Source organism: Panthera leo, chromosome C2, assembly GCF_018350215.1.
Source record: "Panthera leo isolate Ple1 chromosome C2, P.leo_Ple1_pat1.1, whole genome shotgun sequence".
NCBI classification, from domain to species: domain Eukaryota; kingdom Metazoa; phylum Chordata; class Mammalia; order Carnivora; family Felidae; genus Panthera; species Panthera leo.
In genome coordinates, this window is record NC_056687.1 from 13012842 (window position 1) to 13025947 (window position 13106).

The 13106-nt window shown below is 46.1% G+C and overlaps 1 protein-coding gene across 1 annotated transcript in view; it reads right to left on the reverse strand.

Annotated features, from left to right (window-relative positions):
- The window catches only part of HUNK (hormonally up-regulated Neu-associated kinase), a 110600-nt gene that overhangs the window by 26805 nt on the left and 70689 nt on the right, over window positions 1-13106 (reverse strand). Inside the window, exon 5 of the mRNA XM_042902983.1 lies at window positions 5911-6038. Within this exon, the coding sequence (XP_042758917.1) occupies window positions 5911-6038 (128 nt within the window). The remainder of the gene's footprint in view (window positions 1-5910; window positions 6039-13106) is intronic.

Consider the following 13106-nt stretch of genomic DNA (forward strand, 5'->3'; position numbering starts at 1 on the left):
GTGAGAGAAAGAGAGTGACAAGTGGAGGGTCAGAGAGGGAGAGAGAGAGACCCAGAATCTGAAGCAGGCTCCGGGCTCTGAGCTGTCAACACAGAGCCCGATGCGGGGCTCAAACCCATGAGCCACGAGATCATGACCTGAGCAGAAGTCAGACGCTTAACCGAAGGAGCCACCCAGGCGCCCCTGTAACTCAAATTTTAAATTCCTTAGTTTGTGTACAATGTTGCAGAAAGCACCACACTATAAAACCACATCTACTTGAGGGGCCCATTCCTTTTGTGCATTCCCTCAAAATGAAGGGGCAGCTTGGGCAGGCTGTGTTGCCAATAAAGTCTGTCCTTATCTGGCAGCCTACTGGACTTGGCTGTGGTCACGTTAGTTAGGCTGAGCATGGTAGGTAAGGAAAGAGTATGAGAAGCAACTGAGAAGCCAGAAGATCCCTACAAACCCCTTCCCCTCCGTCCCAGGCAAAAGCCACAGTGATTTTTTCAAATGTCCTGGGTGTCCTTTCATTAAATGAACATTTACAAAGCACCTGCTGCCCAGCCAGGCACTAGGGATAGGAAGCTGGTTCATCTCTAAGGAGACATTTCCATCCTTTACGAGTATAACAATGGAGATAACTACACGACGTGGAAAAAAATATCTGAATAATGCACAGGAAGGTCACAGGCTCCAAAGCTGCTAGTGTGACAACAGGCATGAACACATATAGAGACAAAGAATGCCAGGGACTGATTACTTCCAAATGAAGATGGCCTGTCTTGCTTGAGTTGTGGGACTGTGATTTTGTTTTTATTCTGTACTCCTTATCTTACTGTCGTATCATCTTGGCACTATAAAAAGTATCCTTGGGGCGCCTGGGTGGCTCAGTAGGTTAAGCATCTGACTTCAGCTCAGGTCATGAGCTCGTGGCTCGTGGGTTCAAGCCCCATGTCGGGCTCTGTGCTGACAGCTTGGAGCCTGCAGCCTGCTTCCGATTCTATGTCTCCCTCTCTCTCTGCCCCTCCCCCGCTCATGCTCTGTCTCTGTCTCTCTCAAAAAGAAAAACATTACAAATAACTTTCTAATAATATTCTTTTATGTAGCCTTGCACATGATATCCAATTTCCAACATACCAAGTAATAGATTCCAGGAAATAATCCCGATTTGCTTGGTTCCCAAACTTTTCTATCCTTCTCCCCAAAGCTATCTTTCAGTTTTCTAACATAATCTAACCTTTCAAAGAAAAGTCGTAAGAATTCCCACATCCTCATAGGCTTTGGCTGTCATTTAGTTACCGTTCTTAGAGAATGGTGGGTGTTTTCTGTCATTGTTTTCCGTAGGGCAGAAATCAAGCCATCAAAAGAGGGGCTGATGGTGATGCCAGAATCAACCCAAAAGAAACAATTTTTACCACCAAGTAACTCCTCCAGTGGGTTTCCATACAGTTGGTGTGGTCATCAGGTTATTTCTCTTTAAGAATGTAGCGGGTAAAAGTACATGTGTAGACACAGTTATGACGGACATTTAATATTCTGAGGTTTATAGCTGAGTCTCCAAATAAAACTTTCCTAAAATGTTGTTCAATGGTCTGAAAAGCAAACAGATGTCAAACAAAAAAGAAAAAAAAAAAAAGGAAAGAAAGAAAAAGGACGTTTCTCTTTTTGGAACCTTTATCCCTCTTCTCTCGACTCCCGTTCATTGCAAGAGTCATCTGGATGCTTAATCAGGGACATCTACTGATCAAATAAAAAAGATGCGGCCTTAATGAATTGAAATGCGGAGGCTGTGAGTTCCGGATATTTCTGCGACATCTCTGTCGCTTACCCTCAAAGGACCCGTACAAGCCAGGCTACTGCCAGGCTTTTTCAGAGTATGATTAACCAGAAGAGCTAAGAACAGACTGGATGTGCGTTTTTGTTCTATTTTCAGAACCACGCACTCTGCACCTTCACAAACTGCTGATGAGCACAAGTAATTTTAGTTCTGATCTCTACTGATGAATTTTATTTCTTTGGACATCACAAACGTGGCATTACTATCCAAAAAGGACTTTGAAAATATCGTTAGAGTTCTTTGAAAAAGTTTGTGTTGGGGCCTTGAAAATCCCTATGTTTGGTGACCCCAAAGGGATTAAAATTCTCCATTTTCCTGGAAAGCCACGGCAGGCATGGCCACTCCTTGCCCCCTTGACAGAGAGAGACGGAGCATGAGCGGGGGAGGGGCAGAGAGAGAGGGGGACACAGAATCCGAAGGAGGCTCCGGGCTCCGAGCTGTCAGCACGGAGCCCAATGCGGGGCTCGAACTCACGAACCGTGGGATCATGACCTGAGCTGAAGTCGGATGCTTAACCAACTGAGCCACCCAGGCACCCCTGCCCCCCACTCTTCTAAGCTAGGAATTGGGGTCTCCATTCAGGCCCAAGGGTAGGGCTGACCCACACAGAGAGCTCCCTCTCCGTGTTCCACATCATATGCATCATACACTTCTGGTGCAAAACCTACTTTCCTCCTCCTTTCCAGAGTCTGGACTGGTTTGTGTGAGCGCCGTGACACTGTGCCCAGGGAAAGGGCTATAGGACACAGACAGAGCCATCGGACTTTTTGCAGTGGTAAGCCCATCACTTGCAAGTGGAGTCCCATCCCCACGCAAGTCTCCTTCCCTATCATTTCCTAGGCAAAAGCATCAAGAACAAGAATTTGACGGTTGAACCTTCTCAAAAATCTCAACTGGCATCGGCTCAATCCTTACAAAACGCGAACAACTCACCTTCAGCTTCACTTCCGTGATTTCATGGTGCAAAACCCTCTTGATCTGAAGTGATTGTTTGGAATGTGTAAGCACCATCACTGAGATGTAGTGATGTAAAGGTAAATTGTCTGAAAAACGCGTAAGCCACGAAAGGCATTCCCGACCCTGTGATAGGCAAGTGCCAACAACAAGCGGAAAGAGACTGTCTAGAAGCAAGAATTGCAAAGATCCCAGAAGCTTAAGTTCTCAAAGTACATGGTAGAGATGAGGGGCAATTCTTCGAAAGCATGCATAGTGGACTCACAAGGGCAATAACACTGAGGTTGTTTTGTTTTTTTTTTAACTCGGCCAAAATTCTCCCAACTGAATCTAATTGTACTATTATACGGTACACATGTAGAGATCCTTACAAATACGAATGATAGAATCATTAAATTAAAGATGTGTTGGCAAGACATTTAATGAAATTGGCGTATTTTCAATTTGGGCATCTCAATTTTGACATTACTCAAAACGTAAAAACAACAGATCATTCCCCCCAAATCTGGAGGAAGGGGAAGCATCTTACAGCAAATAAAATAAGGAAAGGGAGAGAAGCAGCCTGATATATTAGGCAAATCCAGGTTTGAGGGTGAAGCAGACATAAAATCAGAAACAGAGAAGCCACATAAGCTCATTGAGACTCTGTTTCCTCCCTGATAAATTGGGAATGAGAGTACTTACCTTGCAGGGTTGTTACGAGAGTAAATGGTAATGTACAAAGCACTTATACCTGGCCATTCAGCTGGTCTTGTTACTGGTGAGTATTTGGGGATGTAAACAAAATGGTGCCACACAGTATCACAAATGACGGGGGGGGGCCAGGCTAGTCGGGAAGGAGAAGAGGTAAAGCTGGCAGGGCATAAAGGGCAAAGGGTTGGAGAAAGCGGGGGCTGTCAGAAGGCATGGGAGTGATCCCCAAAACTGAAGTCATTCACTGTGTAAACAAGCCAACATCCTTTGCACTGCCCCGGCAGCCAGCATACAGCTCTGGGCCCCAGGGTATCAGGTCAAGTCCCATCCCTGAGCAGCTGGGCGGATCTGTGCCTTCCTGGGCCACACGCTTTGCCAGCAGAGTAAGCAACCTAGATTCCCTGAGCATCTACTCTGTGTAAACACTATGCTTGGTACCTAGCACGGAGCAGTAAAGCCCTAGTCGAGGAGAAACACTCACGAGCCAACTCCAGGGAGGCTAAAATCACTCAGAACATTTCTAACGCATCTTCTTTGGAAGTTCCTCTGGACTATGTTTTAAATACCTTCAGGGGTGTGGCTTTTACTTCTTTAAGGTAAAGTTAAAGTTCCCCATCAGAAAACACTTAGAGCCCAGCCTGCTAAGTCCAGGTAATATTACTAGGGTTAAAACAATGTCGGTTCTGACGCAGTTAAGAATGAGTTCCTGGGCTGCTCATCTACCTGCCTTGCCCTGCCGTGCAGCCCACCCCGGGGAGTATCACAGGCCGGACCATCTGCTCCTCCTCCCACAGCCTGTGACTCACACTCATGATGTTCAACAGATATTTCTGGCTTTCTGCCTTCTAGACACACAGTAGGGTTGTATTTCCCCATCTGCTTTAGTTAGGTGAAGCCAGGTGACATGCTTCAGAAAGTTGGGAGTTGTGAGCGAAACGCCGGTAGGAGACTTAATTGCTGATGAGAGGTGGTTCTAGACTTTTCTTTTCCTCCGCATGGACCAGATATGTTTGAAATGGTGGCTGCTCCATCAGTCTGGGACCCTGACTGACTAGGATGGGCAGAATCCTTCAACTCTGGAATCAACCCTCCACAGATACGTGGTATGAATGAGAAAGAAGTCGTTGTTGTCTTAAGCCACTGAGATTTGGGAGCTACTTGTTACTGTGCATTAACCTGGCCCATCCTGACTAAACCAGTGAGAAGCAGTTCTCCAGTTCCTCGGGATCTCACTGGGATTCAAAGTGAGCCCTGTCTGCCTTTTCCAGGCATGAGGGTACAAGAGATTCTATCCTCCCTAGCAAAGGGGAAGTACAGACCAAATTAGATCATTACATACAAGAATGCATTTCATGGGACACCTGGGTGGCTCAGCCAGTTAAGCATCCGACTCTTGGTTTTGGCTCAAGTCATGATCTCACAGTTCATGGGTTTAAGCCCCACATGAGGCTCTGTGCTGACAGCATGGAGCCTGCTTAGGAATCTCTCTCTCCCTCTCTCTGCCCCTCTCCTGCTCATGTTCTCTCTCTCTCTCAAATAAACAAATAAACATTTTTTTTAGAAAAAGAATGCATTTCAGCTTGGATTCCATTTGGCAAACATAAATTCAAGGTCGGCTTTCATGGATGCTTTATAAACTCAAGAGAAAAATGCCTAACAGTAGTAAAATAAAAATGTTGTATTTTAACCGTGTATCATAAGTTGAAATTAAACAATTACTTTTTTTTTTTTTTGTCACATGCCTTATCTCAGTGAAGCTGAGTTTATTCTAAGGAGCCAATTAAATGATCACCAGGACCAACCTGAGGCCAGGAACTTGAAGTGAATTGTGACCAAAACAAAAGAATGAATTGTGCTAATTTATAGGATCTGAAACCAAATCTTAATAACAACCTGTTTACTGAAATGTGAGCCACGTAAAGTTTGAGAATACTTTCCAAACACACCTGATGATTTAGTCTAATCGAGTTACTGAAACTATATATATTTCAAAGATTTTGAACAGGCTCAAAACCTCAAATAGCAAGACAAATCACAGACCAAACTTGAATGAATCTAGTATTTCTTTACAGTGAATTGACTAAGGAAAACACAATAGACATGTGATTATAAAAGCTTTTTTTCAAAGTCAACAGTACAATATGGTGAGTTTTAAAGCAATCAAGACTGCATTTCTTTTTCCAAGATCCTTTTGAAATATCGGTTTTGTGCAGAAGGAGGAAGAAGGAAGTCAGGGGTTCAGAATTATAGTGGAGAAGAAAAGGGTCAAGGTGAGATGAAGGGTTGCTTAGCGATGGGAAACTCAGCCACTCTTGAGTCACGGTTTAATCCTAGGAAAAGGCCTAATATCATTTCTGCAAAACAAATACTACTTCACAGATGGACCAAACCTGGTAGGCGCCCAAGTCCTGAAACCAGGAACCCAAGAGTAGCAGGCACATTACCTGTGGAGAGCTGGGTGGGGAGGGGGTTCATTTCCTTGTCCACCATCTTCTGGTACAAAGCCCTCAGGCTAAAAGGCTCCACTGTGAAAGGCAGGGTCCCAGTCAACATGGCATACATGTTCACGCCTCTGGAAAGAGAGACACCAAAGCATGAGACCAGACTGAGGCCCCCAGGAAGGGAAGACAGATAGGGCACAGGCTTGGCAAAGCTTCAGCCCTGTCCCTTTCATGCTGACCTCAAGGGGCCTTTTGTCTAGAAAACTCAGCACCACACTGAAGCAGCAAAAGTGAAAGGCACGGGTAAAAGCTTCCTTGTAGACTTGGACAGTGGACTGTGGAGATCAAAGGAGTCTAAGAAACTTCAAGAGCTACCCCCTACGGAAGGGAAACCAGGTCCTTCCTTCTGGAAGGAAGTCCAGACGAAATTATGCGAAAAATACCAGGAGCATGCTAGGACCCTTGAATAAAAGTCGTCTTGCCGTTACGTGGTTTTCCAAGTGTGGCTTACAAGATGCAGCCTGGAGGCGGCCAGAAAAAAAAATATGGGGCAAGACCCTGCCACGGAAGGCAAGCCACAGCCTAGCCAGCAGGCCTGGTTACCTTTCAGCCCTTTGAAACAAAAATCTCATATCCAAAACTGGCCGGTTGCTCTTCCCTTGAATGCTGTTTGGGCTTTTGTAACTAGAGAATTCCCTCAGGGGGGTGGGGGACGGGGAGGTGTCTCCTTCCCACTCTTATTTTTTATATCATTGTTCATTGTGAGATTCTGCCACCCGGCCCGGGCCCAAAACGTCAGATGTGGTCGAAATACCTTCTAAATGGGCTTAACTGCTTACATCCACAGCCAACCTAGCGACATCTTCTTGGAGGACTTTCATTTTCCTGATGTGCAAACCTAATATCATTTTGATGAGATTTCCTGATGAGGATGAAATGCCTGCCTGCCAAGAGGTCTCAAGTGTTCAAAAGTACCCAAGGGAATATGTTTTAAAAACAGGCAATAGGATTTCCAGTCAAAACAAATCCAATGAGACTGATGGAAATTAAAACCCTTGGGGGTCCGTTCCACTGAGGCACCCCTGAATTACAGGGCCCCAGATCATGACAGGTACAGAGCCCGCGGGGCTCCAGCCAGAAATCACTCTCATATCGCAGACAGAACGCTAAGCCTCGGCTAAGACGGTGTAACTCACAGTAGAGTTACACAGATTCGTACACATTCTGTCCACAAACATTTGCTGGCTGGCTCCCCCCCCCCCCGGCCCCCCCCAGGCAGTGCTACGGGTGCTGGGTAGGGCTGAACCAGACAAAGCCCTGCCATCTTGGCCTGTAGGGGAGAGACGGTCAACAAGTAACCAAATAACTAAGCACAATCCTTTCAAGGAGCAACGGAAGTGGGGGAGTTAAGAAATGAACACTGCTGCCTCTGACCACAGAGGGTTCAATTAGGGGAGGAAGAAGTCTACGATAAGTACTTGAAGACAGGTGGCCTGCGGGGGGAGGGGCGAGTATACGCGTGTGAGCTTCTGTGTCTTTCGGATGCGGGCAATAAACTGGGCAGACAAGAAATGGAGACAAGAACGAACCGGGCATACACAGAGCCATTTAGAGCGTTTCCCTATGTATTTGGGGGAACACGTTCCCCAGGATAAGAACAGATGTCAGGTGAATAAAAGTGCCACAGCCAAATGACTGGGGAAGCAGTCAGCTGGTATTAAGTGGATATCAGGGGCTCAGGATGGGGAGCAGGAGCCAGGGGCAGTGAGTGGGCACGCTGCTGGCGAAGTCTGAATGGGAGGGATAGCGGGCCACAGAGAGAAAGGCTAATAAGCACTAGATATCTGAAGGCGATGTGCCAAGTTGCAAACCTGGGAAGCGAGAAGAATGGTGGGAACAGTGTCAGGATTGAGGAAACTGAGGAGAGGGGAAGGGACGGAGTACCGGGGCTGGTGACACGTTTGGGGACCTACCACGCAATGCTGCACCGTGGATATGTTTGAGATACAGCTAAACATCCCAGCTTAAGGGATTCTTAGAGACCAATAAGAGAGAAAACTAAAATCCCCCCCCCCCCCCCCCACCAACTGTAGAATGTCCGCATCCAAACGGGTCTTGGACGCGTGGCTTTTGTAAATAAGAGCGCCCTCCCCCCACCAAAACATCCACAAAGTTGTTGTTGGAGGCCCCTCAGCAACCTTCAAGACAAGGGTTTCCAACCTCGCCAGTGCAGCTCATTCCATTGAGGGCAGCTCTGGGCACAAGGAAGGCTTCTCACTACAAAGCTGCGGTCCCTCTCTTCTACGCTGAGGTTAAGGGACAAGCCCAGTCCTCTCTGTCCCTGCTCGCTTCTGTGCACCTTTGTCTCGGTCCAACGTTCATACCTAAAGCTGAAGAGCCTGGTACTTACACAATATCATTTTTCCCCACAGGTGAATGTTTTCTTTTCTCAGACTGAGGTAGGCAGGACACGTCCTCAGGGGGTCAGCAGTTCCGTTTTTTATTTTCTTTTGGTGATAGACTAGAACATCTTGCAAATATCAACCCGGGCCATCGGACGGCCACCATATAACTAAGTACACACTGGATTTCAATCTTATAACCAACTATGCGCTGGATTTCAGCGCTTGCTTTTGCATTCGTGTTTACCAACACACCATCTTTGCCAAAATATATCACTTTCATTGTCACAGGCTAACGAGAAGAGGACATAAGTGGGCTTCGGGGTGATTCCCAAAGTGTGGTGCTCGGTAGGGCAGCAGCGTGACCTGGAAATGTTAGATCTGCAAACTCTTGGGCTCCACCGCAGACTCATGGGATCAGAAACTTTGCGGGGGGGGTGGTGGGGGGGGAACTCCGCAATCTGGGTTTTCCCAAGCCTGCCAGGTGCTTTGGATGCACTGTCAGGTCTGAAAGCCCCTGGAAGGTGACAATAGTGGGAGAATTGGGTGATCACACGACCATGCGCTGACCAGCTCGGAGCCTGTGCCCGGCAAGAATTACACCCAGAACGCGTCAGGCAGTTCAGTCCCCACAAAGCAGCAGCCACAGCAGCTAACTAATGCTGCTGGCTTTAATATTTTGCGATTCTTTTAGCCTTGGTTATACTTAACTTTGTAAATCAGTTTTCGGGTCTTATTTGCACAGAGCCATAAATGAAAAGAATTTAATTTTACATTCATGTACATTAAGCACAGTGTAAATAAAAACAACTTGAGTCAACACCGGGGATTACCAAGAATGTCCTTCCTTTTTTTATTTTTTTTTTTTTTAATTTTTTTTTTTCAACGTTTTTTATTTATTTTTGGGACAGAGAGAGACAGAGCATGAACGGGGGAGGGGCAGAGAGAGAGGGAGACACAGAATCGGAAACAGGCTCCAGGCTCCGAGCCATCAGCCCAGAGCCTGACGCGGGGCTCGAACTCACGGACCGCGAGATCGTGACCTGGCTGAAGTCGGACGCTTAACCGACTGCGCCACCCAGGCGCCCCAAGAATGTCCTTCCTTTAAAAGAAGAGTATATAGGGGCGCCTGGGTGGCGCAGTCGGTTAAGCGTCCGACTTCAGCCAGGTCACGATCTCGCGGTCCGTGAGTTCGAGCCCCGCGTCAGGCTCTGGGCTGATGGCTCGGAGCCTGGAGCCTGTTTCCGATTCTGTGTCTCCCTCTCTCTCTGCCCCTCCCCCGTTCATGCTCTGTCTCTCTCTGTCCCAAAAATAAAATAAAAAAAAATTAAAAAAAAAAAAGTTGAAAAAAAAAAAAGAGTATATAACACTCAAGTGTAAAGACCACTGCCCTTATATAATGATCTTTTGTTATTTCCCTTTATCTTTAGGGGACACAGAGTTTCCTATCACAGATGGAGTGCATAAAATAGTGCAGGATGTTACAGAGGGAAGACACTATGGTAATGGAGGGGAATCCAACTGAAGGAGTTGGGTGAATGTAGTAAGCAGTATGAAGCCAGAGAAGCGACTCTAAAACCTTTATGAAAGTTTCTTTCTTCGAGGAGTCTTGGAGACCTCTCCTTGCCCCCAACAGGCTTCAAAAGACGACATCCCGGGCACTGCCTTTCTCCAGTATCTGGCTGGGACCACAGATAAAGGTAAGCGCTTGTGTTAAAGACAGTGCTGGTGCACCTGCTCAGAGTAGTCCCACCAGAACCGAGCGAGTGGTTTTGATAATAACTGACTAGGTTACGAAACTGGCTGCAGGATTTCATTTTGCTTGGCGAAGGTTCTCATCAACAAAAACAGTCACAAGTCCTTAAAGAGGACCCCGCTCTCTCATCCAGGGTCTCTCGTCTACAAAACGTGGGTGACAACAGTACCTACCTCTCAGGTTGTATGAGGGGCAAATGAACGAAGCCACAGAAAGTGCTGGATGCTGGGCCGGGCAGATTCAGTACCTGATAAATGTGATCTGTTGTTTCATCACAAAACTTTTAAAAATAACACATACGGAGCTACAATTAGATTTGCGTCCCGTTGCCAAATAATGATGGAAATCTACATTAAGAGGCATCCAGTCCCAGGAGATTTTGTAAAGGAAACCAGATTGAGCATTTTCATTCCTCTCCCCCAGAGTTTTCATACATGTTTAATATCGGGATAAAGAGAAATCTCATCCCTTTGACATTTCGGAAGTATGTGAGAATACCAAGGGAAAAATGTGGAATGCAGTTTATAAACCTCTGTAATCCCGTAGAATTAGTAGGAGTCTTCAGACATGTTCAGAATTTCCTGACGTGTCTTTTGAAATATGGTCCAGGACTTTCTAGCCTCTCCATGGTACACACGGAGCCCCCAAGCATCACAAATGGTTTTAAAGAAAGAGAAGGATGACGGACTGGAATGAAGGACGCAACAAACAGACACACTCTGGGTTTTTCCAAACAGAATGAAGCAAGGCTGAGTCATCAGTGGGTGACAGAAAACCCAAAGGTACTGGCCAGTGTGGAGTCAAAAGAGCAAAATAAAGTGAATGAAGAACAACTAGAGGATGAGGAGATAGGACCCCATGAAATATAAATGGGGAATTTGGGGGATTAAGTCAGGAGCCCAATGGTGGTCCTCATATTCAGTCGGATAATGAAACACTCCCTGGAGGAAAAGCTGGATTGTCACCTATCATCCAAGGGAGGAAAGACAGAGTCACACCTTCCTGGAGAAGTCGGTCGGCACCTTTAACAAGACACAAGGGACAAAGCAATTGACAGAGCTGGGCTGGCCCGTGGGGGGTCTGGCTGCTGTTCATGCAGGGCTGTTGGGCAGGATCCTCGGGAACTGCCCAGGGTAGGGCAGAGTGAAGCTGAGAGAATCTTCAGCTGACACGCCTTGCTTCTGTGTGGTTCTTCAGAAAAGGAGCTGCCTCCGAAAAATTAAAAATAACCCTCTGGCCAGGGGCACCTGGGTGGCTCGGTCAGCTAAGCATCCGGCTCTTGATTTCCGCTCAGGTCATGATCTCAAAGGTCATGGGATGGAGCCCACATCGGGCTCCAAAGGTGTCATCGGAACCTGCTTAGAGTTCTCTCTCCCTCTCTCTCTGCCTCTCCCCTGCTCATGTGCACGCTCTCTCTCTCTTCTCTAAGTAGGGAAATAAACTTTAAAAAAATGTTGTTTAGCTTTAAAAAAGAATGACTCTCTGCCTAAAAGCAACATCTTCCCATTCTTCCAGTATCAACTTTCAATACAACTTCCAATTTAAAGTCTTAAAAATAGAGTGGGAACAGATCTGTCCATTTGGAAAATGTCAAACGTCGTGCCTGCTCCATTAAATGGTCTGTGTTCTACAAGAAATTACCTTCTTGTGGATGTTAAGACTTTTGCTTCTTTTTCCTTTCCTCTTTCCTCTCTTCTATTTTATAAACCTTTTTTTTAATGTTTTTGATTTTATTTTTGACAGAGGCAAGTGCGGGAGGGGCAGAGACAGGAGGACAGAGGTTCTGAAGCAGGCTCTGTGCTGACAGCAGTGAGCCCAACATGGGGTTTGAACTCATGAACGTCAATATCACGACGTGAACTGAAGCTGATGCCCATGTGACTAAGCCACCCAGGCGCCCCTCCCCTCTTCTACTTTAAATGCACACATTAGCTACCAAATACATATATATATATATATATATATATATATATATATATATATATATCTCGTAGAGTTTACAACTGAAAAATCTCAAAGGCTAAAGGAGATTTCTCCGTTAAGTCAAAAGCCCTAACCTACCTAAAAGAAGCCATAGGTCTGTTTCCAAATCCTTCTCCTGCCATTTTGAGGGGGTATACATGGAGAGAAAACGCTAACTTCGTATTTGACCACTGGGGCTATAGCTGGTGGAATCTGGTTTACTCTATTTACAAAATAGAGTCGAAGGGTTGATTGCCTAGGTCTATATGGGGATAGTAGGGCTCAAAACAAGATGGCTGCTCTCAGCCAACTTGTCTACCCAAAGGGACAGCATGTGGGAGAGATTTTTTTTCCCACTAAGTGAAAAGAGATTCGGTGAGACTGGGACAGTGGTTCTGGGTGTGCTGTGCACGACCTCCACAAGACACCAGGACTTCACACAAATGCTTCATCCGCCCCAGGCACCCCCAGGAGAGGAAAGAGGAGCTTTGGTTGAAACAATCTGGCATTTCCAATGCTTTGGGGATTGGACTCTCAGTTTCCACTTTCCTTACTCTTAGAGATTCACCAAAGTTCTCCGAAGAGCACTGGAATATTCTGAAAATAAAGTCAATTTTTAATCTTTTCATTTAAAAAGTATATCTGCGTTAGTTTGTTTTTTTTTTTAACTGGCCCATATGTCACTCTGAGGAAAAGTCAGTTAACCATGAAAGGTTCACTACCACAGAATGACCATTTTTGGTTTTGCGTCTGAAACCTCAAAGTTCACTTGGAGATCAAGATATTCCTGTCATCTCGATTAAAGGTAAGAAGCAGACGATTTGAAAGATATTCACGTACAAAAATGAAGACCATCGAAAATAATGGAAGGGCCCTAAGACAGGGTGCACCGTTTCCCACTGACATGGTTAGTTCCTGATTCACTAGAGGAGGGGGGTCCTGGGGGCCCCATTTGTCAGAAGAGCGTTCCTTCCCCTGGTTTCCTTGAGTCACACGTTGGTTTTCTTCCCAAGACAGTCCCAGGAGTCTTGGAGAAGGGCCTCATCCATCTGTCAAGGTCCAAAACCTCTAGAGAGAGA